At 40.5% G+C, this 26,089-nt stretch overlaps 1 protein-coding gene across 4 annotated transcripts in view; it reads right to left on the bottom strand.

The window, feature by feature from the left end:
* The window catches only part of mphosph8 (M-phase phosphoprotein 8), a 47,984-nt gene that overhangs the window by 12,283 nt on the left and 9,612 nt on the right, over positions 1-26,089 (bottom strand). For 2 of the 4 annotated variants that reach the window (XM_038302661.1, XM_038302662.1), the window contains exons 5-9: positions 25,756-26,004; positions 25,520-25,642; positions 13,686-13,774; positions 8,315-10,658; positions 5,642-7,683 (exon numbers count right to left, since the gene is read on the bottom strand). In XM_038302661.1, coding sequence (XP_038158589.1) covers positions 6,374-7,683; positions 8,315-10,658; positions 13,686-13,774; positions 25,520-25,642; positions 25,756-26,004 — 4,115 coding nt within the window. In that variant the 3' untranslated portion in view covers positions 5,642-6,373. Of the gene's footprint in view, positions 1-2,079; positions 2,167-2,421; positions 2,563-5,641; positions 7,684-8,314; positions 10,659-13,685; positions 13,775-19,207; positions 20,131-25,519; positions 25,643-25,755; positions 26,005-26,089 lie in introns of those variants that run through there. The other 2 variants (XM_038302664.1, XM_038302663.1) reach the window with 2 other exon arrangements.

Raw genomic sequence — 26,089 nt, 5'->3', positions numbered from 1 at the left:
GAAGGGCTGGTCTGAGTATTTCAGAAACTGCTGATCTACTGGGATTTTCACGCACAACCATCTCTAGGGTTTACAGAGAATGGTCCGAAAAAGAAAAAACATCCAGTGAGCGGCAGTTCTGTGGGCGGAAATGCCTTGTTGATGTCAGAGGTCAGAGGAGAATGGCCAGACTGGTTCGAGCTGATAGAAGGGCAACAGTGACTCAAATAACCACCCGTTACAACCAAGGTGGGCAGAAGAGCCTCTCTGACTGCACAGTACGTCGAACTTTGAGGCAGATGGGCTACAGCAGCAGAACCACACCGGGTGCCACTCCTTTCAGCTAAGAACAGGAAACTGAGGCTAAAATTTGCACAAGCTCATCGAAATTGGACAATAGAAGATTGGAAAAACGTTGCCTGGTCTGATGAGTCTCGATTTCTGCTGCGACATTCGGATGGTAGGGTCAGAATTTGGCGTCTACAACATGAAAGCATGGATCCATCCTGCCTTGTATCAACAGTTCAGGCTGGTGGTGGTGGTGTCATGGTGTGGGGAATATTTTCTTGGCACTCTTTGGGCCCCTTGGTACCAATTGAGCATCGTTGCAACGCCACAGCCTACCTGAGTATTGTTGCTGACCACGTCCATCCCTTTATGACCACAATGTACCCAACTTCTGATGGCTACTTTCAGCAGGATAATGCACCATGTCATAAAGCTGGAATCATCTCAGACTGGTTTCTTGAACATGACAATGAGTTCACTGTACTCAAATGGCCTCCACAGTCACCAGATCTCAATCCAATAGAGCATCTTTGGGATGTGGTGGAAAGGGAGATTCGCATCATGGATGTGCAGCCGACAAATCTGCGGCAACTGTGTGATGCCATCATGTCAATATGGACCAAACTCCCTGAGGAATGCTTCCAGCACCTTGTTGAATCTATGCCACCAAGAATTGAGGCAGTTCTGAAGGCAAAAGGGGGTCCAACCTGTTACTAGCATGGGGTACCTAATAAAGTGACCGGTGAGTGTATATCTCATAATTACGACATTAAGTGCCATTTTTTTGTACCAATAACAACATTAATATTTTTATATTGGTACCAACATGTATTTTGATAATTTGTTCAAATAAAAAGAGAACACCTAAAATATAAATACTAGAGGCTCACCGATGCCATTTTATGGCCCAGATACAGATACCCGATACCTGGCTGTGCAGTATTGGCCGATACCATCTGTTAGAAATTAATGTGTGTATGTATATATGAAAACTGCAAACTACTTGGATGTAAAATAATTGCCATCATGGCTTTGTCAAGCTGCTGCCTACCTTTGTGAAGCAAGAAAAAGACTAATACAAAGTAAATCCAGTAGAACTTTTTATTGCCTACCTGGAATGGGTGACAATAGCTGAATAAACTTTTGGCTCTCAAAATGGTATCGGTGCCATATTTGTCTGTACTCACCAATACCAATACCACCATTTTAGTGATGGATCGGGGCCCTGGCTGATACTGGTATCGGTGCAACACTTATAAATACTGACTTTATTTGAATAAAAAATAAATAATCCTGCAAGAATGGTGGCAGATTTGCCCACGCGGCGGCAAGCTGCTGCCAAGTCAGAGCACTGACTGGCGCGCAGCAGCACTTACTGCTGACTGAAAACAGTAAACTGAACAGTCAATGCTTTTTAATTTCACCAGTTGCTTATTTTAAAGAAAAAAAAAGCCTGAGCACTGCGCAGACAATATTGGGCCCAGCCAAATGCATTGAATATCGTTTTAAAGGCTGCAATACCTTGGTACCAAAATGGTACCGGTATATCAGACAATCCTACACTTGAGTGGGAAAAATGGACCTCTATAATTTTAATTTATTAGCTTTTTATCTGAATACAAAAAAAAAGAGAATAAAAATGACAAGTCATTTAGAGCAAAAGATAATAAATCCTGAACTGAAAAAGAATTGAAAAGTACTTCCTAAATTTCAATCTGAAAACATAACATTGCAAAACTGTCTAATATTATCAGTATCTATTATCTTTCAGTAAGATGGTCAGATTTATTTTTAGCAAGCAGCTCTACTTACCTTCATCAGAGCAGTTTCCCCTCCCAGCGTTTGAGCATTAACATAGGACCCCGCCTCCAGGAGCATAGCAACAGTCGTCAAGTAGTTCTGATAACAATAAGAACCAGAACCGGCTTTATTGGCTGAAATCATGCGCACAAAAAAACATATTTGACCTTTGCTTCACGTGCTTTTAGGTAGTTGTTAAGAATAAACCCATAAACCTTACAGGAATAAAGTAAAAAAAAAAAATGTATAGATGTGAATGTAATTCCAATATTTTTATAGTTGGTGGCATTTTTATATTGATAATGCTAAGTACGTCACAGAAATCAAGCCAGCGTGTGCTTTGGACTGAGTTACCTTTTCGGCAGCATGCATTAAAGCTGTGGTGCCGTTCTTCTGTCTGGCGTTCACCCTCACTCCCTTTTTTATTAGCAACCTAAGGATGTCATCCTGCCCCCCAGCTGCAGCCAGCATACACAGGGACATGCCGCTCACATCCTACAAACAAACAGAAGATCTAAGCTTCAAAACTAACAAAATAACAAACTTAAGCTTGAGTTTCAATAAATTTTATACATAAGGGGGTAAAAACAAAACAGATAAAAGTATTAAAAGGTGAAAAACACCAGCATTCCTAAATATGACCAATTAAACATTTACACATTTTTCAAAAAGGCCAAGGACTTCTATTCAAATCTAAATAAATCTGAATGTTTAAACACTATTTTCTAAAGGATTGATCTCATTTAGACAACACTAGAATATTTTTTTCAATAAGTAACCATGTAGGCTCATTAGAAATGATAAAAAGTACTAATGTATGTAAGTGTTTAGCATTTGTCATTTGATCAATGATTGCTTCTTGGCCTATATTGCATATGAAATCCATAAAGTCACTTTGAACAAAAGAGTGTGGGGGGTGGGGGTGGGACTCTGATAACAAAATGTTTCAAAACAATGAAAAATATCAAGCCCAGTATTTTATTGTGTAAGAAGCTACAGGTTCCTTACAGTGAAACATTAACAGAAGCAACATACAGTAATCAGTATAAACAACTAACAAGTGTTTTTACAGTCACTTCATATAAACAAAGGCTCCTCAAAGCTATGCATTAAAAAAAAAAACTAAAAGAAAAAACATTCTACCCACACAGTAAAGCTGTTGTGTTTTCTAAATGCTACTAACCTTTGCTACTTTATGCGACCTCAAACCACCCTTCAGTCAAACCTATTGAAGTTACCAATAACTTTGGTATGAGAACGTGAATTCAACTTCACTAGCGTCTACTTAAGCTAAAAACAAGTCTCTGTAACAGACATGAAATGCTTAGAACTTAAAAGGAGTTTTTTTCCTCACTTCATCTTAGTGAGAACATTAGGAAGCCTTTTTTTTTTTTCAAAATTAACTTTTTCTTTTCAAGGATATAAAAAAAGAGAAGAAAAAACTCAGCAACACAAACTAAATTCCATTAGCCTTGGTAAATGTCAGAGGAAAACAAATGTTTGGACTGAAATGCAAAAAAACTATTCAACACGTTGTACAATTCTTCCTCCCGCTGTTTAAAAAATAATAATGACAATAAACAAAAACAATACTGATCAATATTCAAAATAGTTTCTTACTTCCACAGCTTAGGAAATAAACCATTTCACCCACTTTTTGCCAGGCACATTGATCACATTAATATAGGCAGAAACACTGTTTTTTTAAAAAATTTTCTGTGAAAACAAAAACTATGGAGTGGAGTAAACAAGAATCAGAAAATAAAAATGCAACCCAGAAAAGAAACTTTCAGAATCATAGAAAAGTTTTGAGAGGTTGTCATTTTTTAGGATTCCAATTTCTTGAATAATAATAATAAAAAAAGATTTTCTTTATATTGAGTTTTACAAATTGCATTATATTCAAACTACTTTAGAGATCACATTCTCTTTTTCTGCACTTCAACCCCAATTAAAATGTTATTGAACATCCTTGCAGACCGACATAAATAAGTTTCTCATTCTAGACAAAAGCCCAAGAAATGAAGAGAATGCCATCTGTAAAACCAAACATGAAAAGGAAAATATGAATATCTCAAGCCTGTATAAAAAAATAAAATAAGCCAATTTAAAATACCTTAAGTAATAAAATAAAAAACAATTTGAAAACAAAAGATGAGAAAATAGTAAAATTACAAATGTAGTTTCATTTCTGGATTGCATTTTTCTTATTTATTTCTATTTATAAAACATTTTCATTGTTCGCAACAACGACGAAAAGTAATTTGTTTTTTATTCAGAGAAAAAACTTTAAAGCCAAGATCTGCAAGTTTGGTTCTTGATGGGACCAAAGGTCGCAATGATGGGTAAAACATAACATCACGGTAAGGCAACTGGATCCTAGCGAGTAAATAAATGAAGAAACATCCAAACGCAAAAAGGAAATGCATCTAAACTCAAGGTAGTGTCCATCAAGTACAATTAAACCATTAAATGTTGTAAACAGTCACCTTTTTTAGTTGTTATAAAACATTTTGTACAACTAAGGGGTGCAAAGAAAAACTACAGCAACCGATTAAGAAGGATATGATTAAAAAACAGCAAAATCCTGTTCAATGTTTAGTGTAAGTATACAAAACAAGTTCTATGCTTTAGTTAGAAAGAAAGGTAAAAATTCTACCTACAGTATAGGCTACTGGTTGAAGACAGGATATAGTAATAATACAGCAAGTTACACTTCTCACATTGACTGGGTTGGATGCAAGGATCACTAGGTTTTCGGATTCATAAAATGCTACAGAAAGAAAGGGAAAACCAAAAGGTAAGTTGCCAATGACACTTGGCTGCTTATTATTTCACCTCTGCTCACACAAGTTTAGAGTTGGATGTTTTGGGTATTCAGTCATAGATTTTAGCTAATAAAATTAAAAACAAATATGTTTTCTATTAGTAGCTATCAGAAACATGTGAATCTTTGGCTTATAAAGTTCACAATCCAGCCTAATGTTCAACACGTTTTGTGCACAGTCTCAGAAACAAACTCGGATTTTAGTTCACTAAGTCTGCTTTAAGTGATCCAAACTAAAGCACAATCCAGGGTTCTCACCAGCAGTATAGCAGTGATGAAATTAGGAGCCATTTTTATTCCCTTTAATAAACATTGCTCCCTGCTGTCAGAGGTGTATCATGTTCATTTGCCTTAGTGAGCAGAACTGATGACAATCTCAACAGCGCAGGGTTCATGTTATCAGAGCTTCTTTCTTTGCTGTGTGCAATTCAGGGAATGTGTTTAAAAACACAGGTTCTCTGGCTGTTGCGGTCATTAAAATCAATGGTATCTGCATAATACTTTATAGTTATTGTTAAAGTTGCGGTGAGAAAGTTTCAGCTGAAATGTGCTGTAGAGGAAGCCCTGATGTCAGTTTAACAGTAGATAGTGGGTTGATGTTTGGATCCCAATTAGTTTCCTGCCCATATGGTGAATATGAAGGAAATACAACCAACTTAAAGCAAACTTTCAATTTATGCTCTACATTTGTGTGCATCTTTTAATTTCTTTTTTGTCTTACTTAACTTCACTCTCTTTCTTCTGCTGCTTACTCTCTCACCCTCCGACTGCTCCACTAAGAGCAGCATAGTGAAAAAACATTTGAGGGTTTAAGGAGCTCCAGATATTTGGTGACAAAAAGCTGCACAATAATCAGTTACAAAATGGCCAAACTATTTTAGTATGAAAACATACAGAACATACGTGATCTCTACCTGTCAGTCACACCTAAGTATGTGTGCGGCCTCCACCAGCCTGATCAATGGACATCTAGTTAGGCTTAAATTTAAAACGGGAGGCTCTGATAATGATTGTATAGTTTACATTACTGTATGTATTTTAAATATGTATTCATTTATCGCCACGGACTGAATTGTATAACTGTTGGCTGTTATATTGATAAATCTGTATCAAGGAAGCCCAGATGTCAGTCAAACCAATTTATCTGATTTTCAGCATAACGGCGACTTTTCTTTATTTTTTCAGAATAACGGCCGGCTACAATGAAATACATAGGCAAGAATCCTTCTATCCTTTTCCCGCTTTTCATGAGAAAAAGAATCTTGCTTCAGTGAATAGGTTTTTTAAAAACTTTTAAGGAAAAAAAAGTGGCTAGTGGTATGGCAGGACTGTCTGCAAATGCAAGAATAAAGATGCCAGATGAAACCAAGGTAGACAGGCAACAACAGACGACACAAATATTTTCCATCCAATCGAATCGTGCTTAAAGCCAAAGACCTCTAGAGTCCTTGCATTTTGTGCAAGTCTATTCAACCTTATTTAGAGGGAAAGATAAACAGGACCATCCCAATCGCTGCTTGAAGTCTGAGTCTCTGGTTCCGGAGGTCTATCATGTTTTGAGGCCACTGCGTGACCTCTTCTCTTCAGGGACTGAATGGAGTTATGCACAAAGTATTTCACTTCCCTCCAGGTTCTGGTGCTCAGAGCTGGTTCGGCAGCTAAACATCTATCGCATTCTTTTTTCCCCGGCACCTTCACCAGCTGAGAAAAGTCTCCAAACTGCCGCCTCACTGCTGCCTGTTCCTCCTCGCTCCATAAACGCTTGTTTCTTTTTTGTGGCTTCCCACCCAGAGGGGCTTTTTTTTTTGCAGAAGACAGGGGTTGGCTTTCCTGCACCACCGATGCACTTTCAGAAACGCCATACTCGTGAATCGAAGGAACAACCTGTGCAGTCGCATGGATCCTGGGGGGGCTGCTGTGGTACGGTGGCGTACTTGAATGGTCAAGAGGTGTAAACGAAGACATGACAGGCCTACTCCTGTCATTTAGTGTGGAGAATGCAGAAATCATTGGAGAACTTAGAGTATTTAACTGCGTATATGTAGGTACCATTGAAGTGGGCGGGGTATTAAAATGTGTATAGGAGGGAATCAGTGGTGAGTTTGTAGTTTCCAATGGGGTATACAGAGATGAATGCAACATACTTGTAGTATTCTGTGCATAAAAAGAAGACATTGACAGGCTGTGGTTGTTATCTGAGGTGTAAACAGGAGACAGAGGATTTGTAGTGTGGTGTGGAGTAAATGTTGGAACTACTTGAGTATCAGTAGCATTCAGTGGTGTAAAATCTGAAGTAAACGGCGTATTTGTGTGGACCATGCTTGTAGTTGACGAACAGAATGGTGAATACCCAACAGTCATGTCTTGGGAGAACGGCGATGGCTCTCTTATATTTGTTGCTGGTGGCATTGTCATACAACAATGTAAACTACTTTCTTGCAAGTGATCTGGATTCACTGTTGTCATCGTACAAACACTTGTCTCCTCCATTTCCATTTTTTCAGTCGGGTCTGGAGCTTTTGGGCTTTTTGCATTCCCCGAGTCTTTATTACCATCAGACCTCTGCTGGTTACTTCTCCTACGTAGCGTCTGTAATGTGTTGTGTACGTAGTTTTTAACATCTGTCCAAGATCTTCCCGCAAGATCTGGCTCAGCAGCTATGCAGGCATTGCAAGCTTTTTTGCCGGGAACCTTCATCCTCGTAATGAATTCGTTCAGGTAGCGTTTGACAGCTATCTGTTCCATCTCACTCCAAGGTCTTCTTTTGATAAGCGGCTTCTGTCGAGGTCCTAAAGAGAAAAACATCAGAAAACATTGAAAAAAGGGAGAAAAACCTTTATTTAGTCATAAAAACAAAATGCTGACAGGTATTATGGGTAAACTCATAAGACTAATAGTTTCTGATGCATTTAGCCATTTTCGTGGATGACTAACTAGAGAGGCTCACCTTTTTCTTGGGATATAAATATAATTTTGTTATGTAAAAAAAACACAAAGTGAGGTATATGGGGCTTATAATTCATGTAATTATTTTTCAGAGATTGAGAGCCTTTAAGAATATTATACAAAAAAGGCACATCAACTTTCCCTCCAAGGTGAGAAGTTTTTGACAATTGTGAATTTGTTTATAAGCAGTGGCATAGGGATGGTTTAGCTTTGTGTATCCCCACAGTCTTTGTGGGGACCCGCTATTGAAAAATATCCCTGTCAACGTCTTTAAAATAGACTTTATTGCCTTTTTTGATTTAAACTTTAATAAATTCCCTGGTTATAAAAAAACAACAACAACCTCAAACACAAAACAGATTCAATTGAGGCTTATTTGGACCCTGATTGTCACCTTACTGACACAAACCTATCCATTAAAATAAATAGATAAATGCATATCAAGAAGGGAAAGAGCAAAAAAATTATACTTACCATCTTTTGTGGTGCTTGGCCGACTCGTTTTATCTGCCTTCAACAGTTGCTTGCCGATTTCCTCCAGCAAGGTTGCATTTTGAGAAAGTCCGTAACATTCTTCGCTGGTTCTTCCCAACAGCTTTGCTACATGGTCAAGTTCTAGTTCACCGAGGCTCATTAGCTGCCAGCAGGTGGCTATCTGTTCTCTTACAGACGAGGACAGTAGTGCTTCTGGGTTTTGAACTCCACACTCCACTGCAGCCCTTCGAAAACAATCCAGTCCTCTAATGAATGAGGGCCCTTCACTCCTTGCAAACAGGTAGGGATTTGTCTTTGAGACACCTGCTTTCTCTCTGTTCTGAATAAGCAAGTCAATTGACGAAACCATTCTGTCTGTCAACAGAACCAGCATGTTCCTTCCATATTGACCTTCAAGTTCCAGTCTTGTAAAACTGGAACTAAGTTCCATCTCAAGTTTTGTGCTTTTTCTAACTTGATCTGCAGAGAGCGTACATGTTCCCCCGCTCGTTCTTTGAGTGTACGTTTTCAGGAGAAGCCTTCCAATATTCCCCACTCTTCCTCTGTTGAAAAGACATACGTTTGCCAACGTGGCTTCACCTAGCTTCTTCCACGTTGACAAGCTGGCATTTTCTTTTAACTCCTTCCTTGCTTCTTCCTCTTCACCAGTAATAAATCTGTGGAGCTTCATCAAATCTTCAATGACTGATGATTTGTCTACATCCACTTTTTTGGGTTCTTGTTTTATCGAGCCGGAAAGTGCTTTGTGAGAAAAACACTTATTCCATTCTGTATCGAGTAGTTCAATGAATTTTTTCAGTTCGCTTTCCTTCTCACTGTCTTCCGCCATTCGACTTTCTCCAAATGCTATTTCTGCTGCACGTTTTAAAGAGTAGCCAATCTTTGAGACGAGGGAAACTGTTTTAAACTTGCTGGAAGCTGGGTTAAAACCACCGACTTTTTTGACTCCTTCAACAGCCAATTCAAACCTAGATGGTAGACATATTTCATGCAGGTACTTCACTGTCTTGTCAAGCTCGTTCACAGCAAGGACAAACCTACCCAGCTCTCTCATCTTTTGTCCAATATAGGCAAACTGAGACTTGTCATGGTCATACTTCGCAGACAGTGTGTTACCGTATTTACAAATAAGTGGGTCTAACTGAATATGCCTTGAAATTTCATCTTGATGCATGATTTGAATGATTTCCTTGCAGCTGCCAGTTAAAAACTCAGACATTGGAAGCATATCTGAGACAGGACTGCACCCTGTTAATCTTTTGGTATTTTCTGCGAACTTCTGGTCTTTTCTAGTGTTACATGTCCTCTCATGTCTCCAAAGATCACTTTTGCGATAAAAGGCAAAGCAATGCTTGCAGGGCAAGAAGTCACGCACAGACGTGGCTGGTTTCTTCGACTGGTTCTTAGTCACAATTTCTTCCTCCCCACTTTTAGTAGCGTCACAATTATTCTCATTTCCTTTTTCACGAATCTGGTCCAGCAAGGTCTGCCTTACCTTGGAACCTTTTGGAAAGTGCATAGCATGGGCAACATCTGGTTCATCAGCATGTTTGTTTTCCAAATGCCTTGCAATTTGAGTAAAATAACATTTGCAATGTACACATAAGTGCTTCTTGTAAGATTCCTTTTTTTCCTTAACCTTGTTGATAGGTTTTGTCTCCAGGACTTTTTTGCGGGTTCTCAGACTCGATCTTGTTGGTAATGTGATCACAGCAGGTTTTCTTCTTCTGAGACATCGCATTTCAATCAACTCATCTGTGTCTGACTTTTGGTGAACTTGATCCAAACCGTCAGGGTTTTCCAACATTGAATCATCCATCTTCTCACCTGGGTCATTTCCTTGGTTAGCAGTTTTGATTTTGTTAGTTTTGTGCTTTTGTTCAGTTCCATCTTTTACCTGCTTTACCATCTCTTCTGTGTGTTTGTTTGTATCTAATTTAACAACGTTCAAAGTCTTTTGGGTTGATAAAGCATCATTCGGCTCAGGTGAGGTCTTCTCCTCCTCTCCTTGAATTTTCTGTCTGACCGATGATAGATTACAAAATCTCCTTGCCGATCCATTTTTTTTGCCCCCAAACCGCATTCTCTTTTTACGCCTCTTCACAGCTACTCTCTTATCGTTTTTTCTAGTTTGGGAGCTGCAAACTTTGTCATTCTGTGGAGCATCAGTTTCTTGAGGGTTATTTCCCTTTGCTGCTGCTGGAATGCCCTCTTTTCTTTTAGTTTCATTAATAGAAGTGAGCCTTTTAGTGCCACAGGAATTTCGCTCTTCATTTAAGTTCCTCTCTCCTTCATATGATCTCGTCTCATCAATTGTACTTGCCTGCAAAAAAAGAGTAAATGTAAGACTTATTGCCAAATCAGAAGTATTTAAAGAGAACCAAAAATATTAATTTGGGGGGGAAGAAGCTAAGATGTTTTATGAATTTTGGCAAAATGATTGTTAATTTTGTTAGTTGTGGTATTTAAATTTTTGTTGCTAATCTTCCAATATTTTTTTTGTTGTTGTAAAACCTCAGCACCTTGGCAATGCCCCATTAAGATACAGGCTCATTCAAACAGAACTCAAGGTGATGGTCGCCTTTTAACCCAACATCTGCATCAACAGCCCAAATCTTTAATACAAAAACCACATGTGACCCATTTAGGAACATTTAATGGCTTTATTGGATCAAGCAAAGTTTTAAACATGAATGTCTAAGCAATTCAAGATGGGGGTGTCAGATGAAATGCTACACAAAATGAACAAAATATGCACTGATGCAAAACCTGCATGCATGCTTTAGAAAAAACAACCCACTAATCTGTAAATACCAGCGTTACAGAATCAACTGGTAACTTTACACAGAGTGTCACTGATGTGGCCATAACGGCTATATCTGTTCAGGAACTGGCACTTTGCCTACAAAACAATGCTTACACTTTAGGAGTGTCTTGCCAGTTACATTTTAGCTATCTCTTATGTAAATTATAGACAATGTGACATGTTTTGAAATATACGCATTATGTACCTGCTTGAACATAGACGATCATGTCCAGGCATTTCCTGTGTTTTCTTCCAATTGCTTGTTTACTGCAAAGAAAGGCAAGATTTATCTGAAATGTGCACATAATTTACAGTTATATGGCATAAAACCAAATTCTAATATTTTGTAGCTTAAAAAACAGGGAGAATAGTTAAAATAATAATTAAATGTCATGTGTATATATATATATATATATATATATATATATATATATATATATATATATACACACACAAGTAGCAATCTGCCGAATATGTTAAAAATATTTTTTAAGCCCTAGATAAGTGTATGGACATAAAAAATTACAAAGTACCTACTACCTTATATATGCCTCAAAAGACAACTTAATATTAAGCAATTAATATCCTTAAAGGGGATTAGAACAATATTACAGTTTTTAATTAGTATGCTCTAAGTATAAACATATTTTGCCAACTTATTTCCATGGCATACATCTCAACTGTTCTAAGCATGCAATCAAATGTAACAAAATGCACAATACATGAAGAAAGGTCCTTCTGAAAAAAAAAGGTGAAAATATTGTCCTACCTGAATCTGTGGCAGAGGCAAGTTGACATGAAGAAATAAAATCTGCTTGTTGGTCTTCAGGGTGTGGTACAGTAAGAAAAATATAACCTCCCTTACAAACTATCTGGCAGAAAGGAGCTAGCTAGGTTGGAGTACGATAAGAAACAAGCGACTACAGTAAACAGCTTCCCTCTACTTCAAATCTGGACTTTTACATCCACACCTTCTGGCTGGTTTTTTAAAATCAAAACTGTTCCAGGAAACTTAGAGGGAAATACAATATTCAGCATTCATGGTCTAAAAGACAGTCAGGCCAACAATGACCCCAACAAATTCCTTTTCAAAGGCATGGGCCAGTATTGGGTCTTGCAGGCCAAAAAAGACCTCAACGACTCCTTATTACAAAGGGGTGGACTGTTTTTTTCCGGTTCAATTTGCATGTTTCTTAATGTCGCTTGGGTCTGGTCGGGAAGCTGTTTTGCTGGTATGCTTCTGTCCTGTCGGTCTGGAATTTCTAGGGACGCACAGCAGTTTCCCGGCAAAGCGCAAGGGGGAGACTATTTAGGAACTCGCGAGAACTTCGGCGGATGGTCACGAGCACTTTGGTTTCGAGGAGACTGTGGCATCTTTATATAATCTACCAAGGGCATTGTATAAGTGGTTGTACTTCGGAACCTCCTCATTTAACCTTTCCTCGTAGTTGTCCATTGTAGTTGTTTCTCGGTTTGTAAAAATGGCGCACCCCGGCACCAAATCGAGAAGGACGACCACACAGACAGCCGGAAAGGCATACCAAGGACCAATCAGAGCTGCTTTTTGTCTGTGCACTTCCGCTTGAGGTCTGCGTGGGTTTGCGAATGCAGAACCTCTGCGTGGGGGGCGTGGTCATGAACAGAGACGGATTTGATGGTTGCAGAGGCAATGCGTCTGAGTATAAATTGGCTTTTAGTCTTAACAAGGCCTTTAATTGGGCCTCCAGACATGCTGAATGGAGAAAGCTTTCTGGAAGGGAAGCGAAACATCTTCAAACTTGGAAAACAAAGTCCAGTGATTTTTTTTTTCTTTGTTGGAACAAAAAAACAAAAAACAAACAAAAAAAGTTTTATTCCAGTGGTTGCAAAACTTTTGATACCCCCCTCCCTTTACAAAAAAATATTAGCACAGCACAATTACCAAAGCCATATACCAACCCAATGTAAAGTCCACTGTAGTGAATTATATTTTCAATAAAATAAATTACAATCTTCTATAAATAAAAAATATGACCTTAAAAAAAACATTTTTATTGTTTATTTTACAGTTGAACAGAATTCAACATTATCAATTATAACACCAATAAAAAGTCGAAATGGTTTAGCTTAATTCTACCTGTTCTGTTCGTAGTTCAGCAAAATGCTTTTTATATAGACCTGGACGAACACTTTAACATCAACTAACTCTATGCTTTAGGAGCCATTTCTATGGGTTTGCCTTCTAGAACTGTTATTTGAGTCAATATTTCATTAACTTTGTTTACTTTTTTTTTAAAGCTTTGACAAGTTGTTTACAGCAGGAGGGTTTATCTTTAGAAATGTATGAAGCAGACAAATTTAAATCATTCAAGCAGAACCTCAATGGGCACACATTCACACGGGGCAACCAAGGTGCAAGAATTCAAATTGTTCAATTAAAAATTTTGGTTTAGAAAAATGTATACATCTTACTAAAACGGAGGATAAATCTAAAATGAATATGTACAGATAACTCCCAACGATGAAAGAGCAGTGATCAATCATTTTAAAGCAGACACCACGTACCTCTTGTTCCAGATTGTAGTCCTCCTTGGAATTTAGTGCTAATTTAACAGCCATGTAATCTCCACTTTTCACAGCATCTCGCAGTTCACCTGGTGGATTAGGAGCAGAACATGGTTTAATGAAATGAAAAGTCACTCAATTAAGTATTAAATAGAAAGGCAAAATGTTTTACTTAGAAATTTATATATATTTTTTTCAAAATACTGAATATTTTAAATGCTTAAACAGATACTTTAAGGTTTGTTATTGTTTTTATACTGTTGCAATGATTTAATCCTAACTATATATGACACTGCTTTTATTAAACTTCTAAAATCTGTTTATTTCCACTAATAACCTTAAATGAATTGTACTCCAACTTGTTTTATGTTATAAATACTCAAGTAGTACATAATGATACCCGGAAATAATGAATGGATTCCAATTGTTCTTAAAGAATAATGTAAATCCATTTATTGTCCCACAAAAAGGAAATTCCCTCCCTGCATTTGACCCATCCCCTTGGGGAGCAGTGGGCTGCCATTGTGTGGCGCCCGGGGAGCAGTGTGGGGTTAAATGTTTTGCTCAAAGACCCAGAGTGGAGGCTGTGGGGATCGGACAGAGTGCTTGCAACCTTCTCAGAGCACAAGCGCACTGCTCTAACCACGAGTCCAACACTCCTGATTAATCTTCAGTTTTCTATTATTGACACATTCTCAAATGGGTTTAGATCCCGACTTTGACTAGGCTCTTTGAACACATGAACTACTTCAGCAGAACACTCCTCCTACCCAGATGCACCACAGAGCGCCACAGGAAATCATTCCTACATGTGGTCATCAATCTTTATAACGCCTCCCTCAAGTGATTTAGACACCCCCTCCCCCTGTAATTGACATTTATGCACTATTTTTGCATGCCACGTATCACTTTACTTGGATTTATCACTTCACTTGGATTTTCACTTTACTTGGATTTAGTTTTTACATATGCATATAGATATACATACATATTTATATATATACAGAAGAGCTATATATGTATATATTTTATCTCTTTATTTGTATCTTTATTATCTTGTGTAGTTGGATGTGTGTATATATTAGGGGTGGACAGTTCACAAAATCCACGGTTCGGTTCGGTTCACGGTGATGTGGTCACGGTTTTCGGTTCGGTATATGTTGATTGTTAGCCTGACATGTTGGTCATGTTACTGTTAGCATAAACAAAACGTGTTGCACAATGCTTGAACACTGTTGCACTTTTATCCACAACTTTCTGTACGCCGTCATCGTAGGTCACTATAAATGCAAAGTGATCCCATACAGCAGACCTATAAAGTGCTGCTGGCGCGTCTTCCAACTTCTGTTCTTTTCCACTCGCCATACCCACACAATTCTCTTTACAACAACTGATTTTTTTCTGCTACACGGCTACGCGGCTTCGCTTCTTCTACTTGTTTACTACTGGTGGTTGGCTTCGGTCGCAGTACCGCCACCTTCTGCTCTGGAGTGTAAACGCTTCACCTATGAGAAAATGGAGCAGCGCATGAACCGAACGAAACACACGCAAATCGAACCGCGACAGCCGAACCGAATGGTTCGGACGGTTTTCATAAACCGTTCCATCCCTAGTATACAGTGGGTCCTGGTTGGAAATGGACACTTCATTCACGCTGCCCGTGTTTCACGAATTGCGTGAAAAACATGAGACTACTATAGCCACTAGGTGGCAGTCTGAGTCCATTTTGGCGTCCCATGAGTCAGGATCAGATAGGTCAAGTAGCAGACTGGGAGGGCTGCTATGTGTTGAGAGCTGATAGCGTATTGGCTAGAGTAAAGGTCTGCAGTGCAAAAGGTTGAGGGTTCGGTCCCAGCTGTGGCTGAGTTTGTTATTGTTGCCTTAAATGTTTCTATTTTTTTTAATCAATTGATGGCCTACGATATCAAAAATTGTACAATAACTTATTTAACTTATTTATATATTTTACGGATACTAGCCTATGCTGTTTGACACGTAACATTTATTTTATGGCGTCTTTCTTTTATTTAGATCAGCTCATGTGCGCTCCTCCTTTCCATGTAATTACTCCCCGCTGCTGCTGGGGGGAATTACATTCGAGAGCAGAGAGAGGAGAAGCGTCGCTGCTGAGTGACGTCATCCCCTCTGCACTGCTGCGCTCGGCTCTCTTGTAAAGAGCGCGAGCTCCCTCTGCTGGGCGCAGAGGGGAGTGGCAGAAAGCCATTTGTGTTAATTTTTTTTCTTTTTTGTGGGGGGCTTTCTGCCCTTGGCAACATGCCTGGCTGCAGAAAAGCTGTGTTTATTTTCTCTAATTCCCCCGGAACAAAACTTTGTGACATGGGGCACAGCTGAGTGCTTGGTGACACTGATAACGTGCTGTGAGTGTTTTGTGACACTGTGTCCTCCACCCCAAAATGTCTTCTCTCTGAACGTGAGAGGGAGAACTTGACATGACTCCTGGTGAACTGGGAACTACAGGAGCATCTGAATCCTGGACAGAGAAGTTTTCCCTGGTGCCTGGAAACCTTCTCTTCAGAGGGGAGATGGTTAACAAACAGTGGGGTTAAGTTGCCCGCTTTTTCTTGCTCTCCCCAGGGTGGGATGGACGATTTTTTGCAGCGGCCGCTGCAAAAGAGTGCTTCCCCCATGGTCTTGGGTTCTCCGCTTTGCTTTGCTGGGCGGTTTGTGTGGCAGGTCTCCTTGAAGGCTTGGCTCCACCTTGCCGTACTCTCACTGCAGCAGCCGCAAACCCAGGTCTGGGTCCCTGTGGGGGGGTTTGGCTGGGCTTACGAGGCAAACAAAGGTTAAAAGCCTCTCCCTCCTGTTTTCTGAGGGTACTCGTCTCCCTGGTCTTCTCCAAGGAGGGGCCAAATAGACCTTTCGTCGGGTCATAGGGGGCATCCATGATCTCGGCCTTCTGGGAATCACTCAGGCCTGACAGGTTTAACCATAGGCCTCTTTCCCCTGAGACAGCCAGACCCATGACCTGACCACAACCTTGAACAGCACCTCTAGAGGAGCGCAAGATGAGATCGTTCACCACACAGATCTCATCCCATAGACTAGGGTTAGGTGTCCCCGAGTCCAGTTGACACCCCATCTCCTCCAAGATTTCACCTTGGTACGCAGACAGCAGTGTAACCGCGTTAAGTGAGCACACTGACTGACCCGCATATCTGTACATCCTTTGGTAAATGGAGGCTGTGAGGCGGTCCATTTTACCTGGGAGCGAGATGAGGATGCTGAAACCGATCTGCGGTTAGGGTGGAGGTGGTAAGCCACTGAAGGCTCTACTGCTGGGGGTTCGGCCAGCCCCAGCTCACCCATGCCCTGTATCTCCAGCTTAGAGAAGCCCTTGGTGGGAAGCTTACTCTTAAATGGGCTGGACCAGAAACGGCTAATTTCTCTCATGCAAGCAGGAACGGCTGGTAAAAGTTGCTTTGCTGGTGGTAAAGCTGGTGGAAGCCTTTTACCGTCGTACAGGTCCCGTTCTGCTCCTTCTGAATCCTGCGCTGCAGGCCAGGGGATGTTCAGCTTTAAAGCCGCCCGTCTGCACACATCGTACAGATCACTATCCCCTGGGGAGGTGACTTCTGCCCCGCTTGGAGGCCTGGAGTGTTGACCCGGGAAGGTGGAGTCCTCCTCCTCTTCCTCCTCCATGTCCTCCAGTTCCAGGAGGTCAGAGTTAGCGTCACCCTGCGTTTCGTCGATGTCTGCATAGAGTTTCCCGGTGTCCATAAGGCCCTCAAACAGAGGAGGCATGGACGGGTACTCCTCCTCCATCAAGTCCGCCCAGCTCTAAGAGGCTAGCGGCGGATGGTTTTCACCCGCCGCCGCAACGGCTGTAGGTGAGGAGAAGCATGGGTCCTGGCTGTCGCTAAGCCACCCTCAGCCGCATCTCCAGGATCTTTTCCGGCATCGACGCGCAGTGCTGGCATCCCTGAGGGTCCGCCAGCGATGCCTGAGCATGTTTAGCGCCCATACATGCAATACACATCGGATGAGGGTCCCGCCCAGAGATAGATGCCTCGCATGACGCTGGGCACGGGCGGGATACAACCTCTTTAGCTTTCGGTTCCGAACCTTTGGCAGAGGTAGGAGCCACAGACATGACCGTAGATAAAACACGGAGCTCGTCGTTACACGTTAGCTCTTGACTGATATTAAGTCCGTTCGCCACAACACGTTAACCGGACTCTTATGCTAGCGATACACTGCTAGCCAAAAACCAAGCCCACCTTTACGTGTTAGCTCGGCTGACACAAACGCTCTCTATTCCGTTAATTAAAACAGAGTAGATACAGGAACAGCTCGCCTTTACGCGGTCACCGCTCCCAGCGTTTGTGTTCCAGAAAGTGCTTCTGCCGAAGCGCTTACCCAGCACGGTACAGGCCTGTCCTGGTCCTGCGTTGAGCGACGTTTTCCTTTACGGAACGCCTGAGAACAGTTAAACAGGTCCAAGCTAGCCTGAGGGCACTGAGGGAGCTTAGCTGTAGTCTTCACACGGCAAGAAAGCGAGAATGAGTTGAGGCGGGTAGGTTGGCCGTGATTTAGTTGGTGGGTGGAGCCACGGACACGGCTCAACCTGTCTGTCTCAGACAGACGTGATGTCATTGGAGCTTCCGTAGTTGGTCACGCCAAGGCGATTCCCATAGTGAAACACCGAGCGAAGTTAGAAAAAGAACCATATTTTTATCTTAGTGTATATATTAGTCTATTTTATTGCATGCCTTATAGCCACAGTGTTTAGATATTTTTATAATTCTATTTACCCTATTCCACATTATGTGTCATCTTGCACGATTGTACCATCAAAAATTCCTAGTTTGTGAACTCCTTCACTGACAATGTCAATAAACCTGATTCTGATTGTGTTTCTGAAAAAACTGCTGTGAAACATTTTGCTAAGGTAATCGTTACTGTGCCCTGCATGGTGACAAACACCAGGCCTGCATTTTAATGAATTCATAAGGCTGTGCCTGATGGAGATGTTAACTACAGTCCTACAATAGCTATATTTCTATATTTAATTGTTATGTAACCATGTGACCAGGCCAATTGTCCCCTTCTGTTCTTTTTTTTTTTTAAGAGAAAAGTAATTTTTCTGCAAAACACAGGAAGAAGCCAAAAGAATGTTCTTAAGAAGATTTTAGCACTAAAACCCTCTCAACTGAATCCGGGAAACACGTAAATTGTGTGTAAAACAACCGTGTCACATCTGAATATCCTGCTGAAGTCATTTGTAGTTATTTTTCTATTGATTAGGCTGTAAAACCTGTCTGCTAGTTTAGAGTCTATCTTATTTAGTTGAATATTTAACAAAAAGTAAATTATATGGTAAACTGCTGTGAAACATTTCACTAATTCCATCGTTACTGTGCACTGTGTGGTGACAAACACCAGGCCTGCATTTTAATTAATTCATAAGGCTGTGCCTGATGGAGATGGTAACTACAGTCCTACAATAGCTATATTTCTATATTTCAGATTAGGCTTTAAAACAATACAAAGTGGGGAAAGTGCATGAGAGAAAATGTGTTTATTGTGATGAATGCTGAACAGGTTTACATTGAAAGTCGTTTGGATGATTTGCGTGTTGTGCGGAGAAATTCGTTGATCTTCTCAATGCAGTCCTTCAAGTCACTGTTCCGCATATCAGGAAACTTTTGCTGCAGTGTTGAAACCACAAATTTTTTCACATTTTGCGGCAGCGCTCGCTTTCCCTTCACCCCATCCCAGTTGGTGGTTTTGCTCCAGGCCATGTAATGTTCCTCTGAGATGACGGACCTGAAGAGCAGGCATCCGTATCTGCCCACCTGGCCGTAGCTCTGGCGGTGTATCCTAGCGTGGTCTTCGGGGGTAAAATCACGCAAAGTCACGTCTGCGTGTTGACTAGGAACTTGGATGTTGTTGTTGAATGTGGAGGAGAGGGACAATGGAGACATCTGCGAGGCGGACAACTCTCTTACAGGTTTCAATGTGCATGTGGGCATTGGTCTCTCAGGTTTCAAATCCCTTGACTGTTCACGTAAAGTCTCCTGAATTTCTCCAATCCCAGCTCTCACCTCCTGTAAAATGTCCAGGCCCCCTCTGTGGTTATCCACGTGGCTGGTCGTTCTGAGGCCTTCAAGGTCCTGTTTGAGCTTTTCGTTCTCCTCTTTCAAACGGACAATCTCTGCATCCATCTCGGCTACATGCGCAGACGCTGCTGCAAGCTGTATTGTTTTCTGAGTCACCTGCGCTGATCTCTCGGCCAACTGCGCTGATCTCTCGGCCAGAAGAATTTCCAGATCATGTACTGTAGACATATCTCTGTCATTTACCCACTTGTTAACAGCTGCCACCTTTTTTGGAGATATATTGTCCTTGGTCGGGAGGAGAGTCTTCGCCACTTTGGAGGGTCTTTGTGCTTCGCTTCCTCCGTTGAAACTTCTAGTCTCCATCGCTGGTCGGTAGAAAGGCATGAAGATATATTTTATATAAAATAAAAACATTCGAAAATGTAAAAACTGTAAAATAAAAGGAAATAAAATATGACAAAAAAGGATTCACAAAAAACTGTATTTGAAATATTAAAAAATTAAATATAAACATGTTAAAATATTGCAATTGTTTCCAAATTATTTTTTTTTATATTTCCATTTACAAAACGTGTTCTTCACCTGCAAAAATAAAGGAACAAAATTCACTCCATAGATACAGTATGCTTCGATGTAACAATGCACTGCAATGATTAATGTGTTCTCATCACTCCAGGATCTCAGGCTGTTTGATCAGCTGCTGACCTCAACAAGATGTTTTAAGACTGTACAGCACAAGGGTAGGGGGTGGGGTGGATAGAACAAAGCACGGTACAAAACGCGGGAATGTTGCCTGCTGCTCTTATAAATAGTGGTGTTTCTAAGCTGTTGTCAGAGATGGCTGTGATCAACGTGCAAGTCAGTGAGCTCATCAGGAGTCTGCGGAAGAAAGGCTGGACGACTTTGGCCATCACCAAACATCTGCAGACGAGTGGGATTGTGCCTTCAAATCAGAAAGCCACGAAAACTGACCAGTCAGGTGTTGGAAATAATTGACACGATCCTGAAACAGTTGCCGGCAAGGAAAGTGAGAGCGCTTCTACAGCGAAGGCACAACATTACGATAGGGTTATGTACAGTGAGAAAGGCCCTGAGGGAACTTGGCTGGAATTTTGGGAAGCCCAGTTTTACTCCAAAGACCCGGGAAAAAAACAAAGAACTGCGTCTACGTCAAGCTCAAGAATGGAAGGCTGCTGGTGAAAAGTTTGACAACGTCTTCTTCACCGACGAGTCAACTGTGGCATTGGAACGTTTTGTATGGAGCCTCTCTGATGACATGGTCAAATTATTTTTTTTTATTGTGGCCACGAAGTAGTATTTCGTGCGCACGAAGTAGTATTTCGTGGCCACGCAATAAGTATAACGTGCGCACGAAATACTACTTCGTGGCCACGCAATAAGTTTATCGTGCGCACGAAATACTTATTAATAATATTAATATTATTCATGGACAACTGGGTAAGCAAATCGAGCGCGCCCTCTCTAAGGTCTAAGGCGCGCTCGATTTGCTTACCCAGTCGGTATCCGCCAGTCACGTGACATTTGTTGCTAAGACGCCATTTTAGGTGGAAAAGGTGTAGTGTAAACAACCGCAGCATAGCTAAACGAAGGACTAAAGGCCCGTTTACATAGCAGCCTGTACAAGATAAGTCATTACAGTTAACATAAGCCTGAAAAGAGGGGCGGATTTATTGATATTATTAATAAGTATTTCGTGCGCACATTAAACTTGTTGCGTGGCCACGAAGTATTATTTCGGGGCGGAATCTCCCATGGAATCTCCCATGGTGGCCCTGGCCCGCTTCTCATTTTTGATGTTACTATGGATCAACACTTATGCGGAAGAGAGCATCAAAAAAGTTGCGGGTCCATACTTGAGAGAGCGTTTCCACATGTCTACACATTGGTTTTTCCAAGACAACGATCCCAAACACATGGCTGCCAGTGCAAGAGCCTGCATCCTGAGTGAGGGGATTAACTGGGTGCCAACACCAGCTGAGTCGCCGGATCTCAACCACATCGAGTTAGTCTGGGCTGCGATGAAACTATACATTTGCTGCGAGGCCAAACCCAAGAGCAGTGACGAACTGATCTCTCCTATAGTCATTTTGGAGGGACAAATGCACCAGAAAGGACTGTAATAACTACATAGATCACCTGGACAATGTAATCGATGAAGTCATAGCCTTAAATGGAGGAGCGACTGGCATGTAATATTCCCAGGGTCAAGAGATACATGTCATTTGCTATCAGTAATACATTAATTTGAGTTGAAATGCAAATAAAAAATATTTTCTATGAAACATTTTCCTGACTTTATGTTTCACTATTATATTATGGGCTACTATATAAATATTTTTTTAAGCAAACCTGTAAAAACCCCATTTCCATTTCTTTCGTTTTTTAAATAAAAAAAAAAATTTAAATGGCAAAAATCCATTCATTATCTCAGTATGAATAAACACATAACGGGCCGTTGTCTTAGCCTACTTCATAGGCTAAGACAACGGCTAAGACACATTTTGTTCGTTATAAATTATATATGCTGAGGAAAAGGAAATAATAATTTTTGAGGAATAATTCTCACCAAAACGAGTGCGCAGCAGGATCTATGATGGCGCTGATTGGATACCTAGCTTACAACAGCAGTAAAAAATGAAATACTTGTACTCGGGGTGTCCGCAACTACGAATTTTCATAGTCAAACCTGATTAGTCAGTTCATGCCATTTGGCGTTATTTTTCTATTGATTAAACTAGCAGACACGTTTTAAAGCCTAAAGTCCATCTTATTTATTTGAATATTTAACAAAAATTAAATTATAATGAAATGACAGAAAGAAATATCCGAGCGTTACAGTGCGCAGGATCTAAGACGGCGCTGATTGGATACCGAGCTTGTGGAACCCCTTTCGGAAAAGGTGATGGAATGACGTTTCATGAACCCCCCTCCCTCCCTCTGGGATTCCCAATGGATTGCAGATGCCACACACACACACAAAATGACAGAAAGAAAGATCAGAGCGTTTTAGTTTACCACAGATTGGTGAATTTAGATCAAGATATAAAAAACATTATTTCTGCATTTTAAGACGTAACTTGTTTTTTTTATGAACCAAAGTGGTGTAGGACACCTACTTGCCTAGGCCGGTAATACTGTAGGTGTTGGAACGTCATTTTAATATGAGTATTTGTGTAGCGGAAGAGGGGGAGCAGGAGGGAGAGGGTGGCGGCAAGGGGCGTCAGACATGGTAACATGGCATCAAATATCCTGCAGCTATAAGTAGCCTATAATAATCCACTATTAATTAATACATTTAATTTTGAAACAAGCTCAGACTGCATGAATGAGCTCAAAGAGCAGAGTGTTCATGCACCTGTAACAGGTAACCTCCCTGTTACTGACGCATGATAACTACGTCATTTAATAATGATGTGACAGCTGAACACTGTGAAGTCACGCGGTCGCATTTCTAAAGTTCATACAGAAGTAAATGTTGGTATCATGCACATCCCAGATAGTGAGGACTGGATACTGGATGAAAATGAAGGTTAAAAGAAGAACGCCCGAAACATACCGACATTAAAAAAATATTCGCGGGTGTGGATTTCTTCTTTTCATCTGCATTTCTAGCACGCGACCAGGAGATGAAGAAGGTTATTATAATGATGGAATTTACAACTTCGCAGTTGTGCTGCGTTCACAGACAGCGGGGGAAATAACAGTCCTAGCATCAGACTAACGGGAATAACTACTAAGGACTTCGTCAGAAAGTCAATAATTAAAACAAGTATATCCACGAAACTTTAGGGAGCTCCAGCTCTGCTATAATAGACCAGACAACGTCCTGGTCTCTGGTAGAGAGTAAAAACACTCACGTGTCTGATTGTAAATGGTTGCTGTGTTTTTCGACGTGCGCTTTGTCCGCAGCTCTGATGGAGCCACTCCTGAAGACCCACATGTGCATTTATTTACCTCTTTGGTCAATCAGTTTTTTTTCTTTAAATTATTTATCAACAGTTGATAGACAAATAAACTACATATTGGCTCAATATTTCCTTTTTCTTTTAGGATTAAGATCGAATAGACGGATGATCCACGGACCTTTATTGATTCAGTTATTTTTTTGCCAAAAAGATTAATTATAATCATTTTTCATTAAATAATAGAGATGCAGATAAATAGAAATAAAAAGAGGAAGATTGTTTGCAATTAATTTAGGTGCTCACTTGATAGCCCAGTTCTACTGCTCCTAGTTGTTGTCTTTATTGAGATGAAGAAGAACATATTTCTGGTAAGCTTTTGCTACATTTATCATAATAATAAACACTGAGATACGCCAGAACGCCTCATACACTTCACAAACTCATGTAAAAATTGAAAGGAAACGAAATATACCCACTTACTGTAAGCCTTAAAAGTTCTCAGATAAGATCGGAGGTGTATCTATAACTGCGCCCATACGCACCAATTTTCATGAAATAAGATAATGCAGTCACTATGTTAAATTAATTCATTAACGTTATTTTAATCAAAAACATTATAAAATAGCACAATATCACACCGAGATCCCCAATTAACCTGCTTTAAAGACAGCATATTAACAGCCTGGTTTAAGGAGTACAAAAAAAGTTACCAAAACTTGTAAAACAAAAGACCAAAAGGAAGATTTGGTTGTTTATGCAAATGGTTTCAATAAACTTTTCAGTTGACTGCAGGCCCACAAACGTCACCTTTAGCACGGCAGAGCTCCCAAGTGCCACCTGGTGGTTGTCCGGGTACATTGCAGTTCTTTTGAAATAAAAAAAAACTGGCCTCAGGAAATACATCGTGATTCACGCAGGAATCAAGCAGGAATCATGCAGGAATCACGCAGGAAACCGTCCATTTCCAACCAGTACCCACTGTATATATATAAAACTGTAACTGGAGCATGTAACAAAAGTAATTTCCCTCTGGGATTATTCAAGTATTTATGATTCTGATTTCTGATGAATTGTCGCAATCTAGCTCAGGGTATAATCAATGTTGTTGACCCCACATAACAATTATCTGATAATGTTTTGAAATGTTTACCCCATTATTAGGCTCCATTCAAATTCAACTCAACTTGCCAAAGAGAAAAGCACCCCCACAGCATGATTCTGACCTTATAACTGACCTTCCCATCTCATCTCTGCTGCACCTCAATCATCATGCATCTCCATTCAGCTTTAGTTCAGCGATCATGTATTTATATGGCTGCTCTAATTCATCTCTTACTTTCAGTAGGGTGGAAATAACAATGCTCTTTCAAAGAGGCAAATTTGGTATGAGGTACTATAACCAGCCCTGCTATAAACCTCTCCACAACGTCTGTCTAAAATCATTTGCAGGACTTTTAGGGGCTGTAAAAAATAAGTATCAATCAATTTTACAGATGAAAGAGAGAAATATTTTAATGAAGACCTTCATTCTGCCCCAAATCATCCGGATATGTCTTTAAAGATTCAACAATTGCCTGCTCTTGGAGCTTTTATTCCAGAATTATCTATGAGAAAATACAAATTTATATAAAAAAATAGAGTAATGTCTTTGTTAAAGCAGATAATTTAATAGATCAAACTAAACTGTGGTTTAGTTATAATTCTAGATTAAATGGAAGCTAGAAGAAATGGACATTTAATACTTGTTGGAACTTATTCCCTTAAACAAAGAAATGATTTATAAACTTCTGACATACAAAGGAGCCAGATGAAAAAGGGAAACACTCACTGGGTGATAACGGTGGACCCGATAGGATCTCATCTTCTCCATTCAAATGTTTCTGAAAGTTATCCAGAGTCATCCAGTCGAGGTTCAGATCCATTCCTAGACTCAAAGTGGCCTGGCCCTTCTCTGCACCGCACAGAACAAAACAGAAACGTCATTAAGACAGCTGCTGGATCTGAGGCTAAAACTAGATGAAAAATAAAGCTTAAGATTCAAACCGTCAAAGAAACCAGACTTACCAGATTTGTCATTGCCCTCTGGTGGTTCCTGGTTCTCGTCGCACGATATGAAGAGTCGGGGCTCACTGTCCTCCCTCCTCTTCCTCCGGTCATCAGCTGAGGTTCTCCTCTCCCAGGACGGACGCTGTGCTTCCTCGACCTTCTCCTTTCGCTCTCTGGAATCATCTGCAGGTCGGGCTTTTCCTGTGGATTCATCTTCCCTCTCATCGCTGTCCAGGCTGAAGCCATAACTCTGGCTTGGTTTGGGGACTGAGGGGGGAAACAAACAAATATTATGCTCTTATTAGAGTGTGTTTGAGGTAAGAAGCACCTTTGTTATTCAGGTAAGGGGTGA

Source organism: Cyprinodon tularosa, unplaced genomic scaffold (assembly GCF_016077235.1).
Source record: "Cyprinodon tularosa strain WSP-4 unplaced genomic scaffold, ASM1607723v1 ctg497, whole genome shotgun sequence".
Classification (NCBI taxonomy): Eukaryota; Metazoa; Chordata; class Actinopteri; order Cyprinodontiformes; family Cyprinodontidae; genus Cyprinodon; species Cyprinodon tularosa.
Note: the sequence above shows the minus strand (reverse complement) of the source record. Positions and strands in the feature narration are given on the sequence as shown.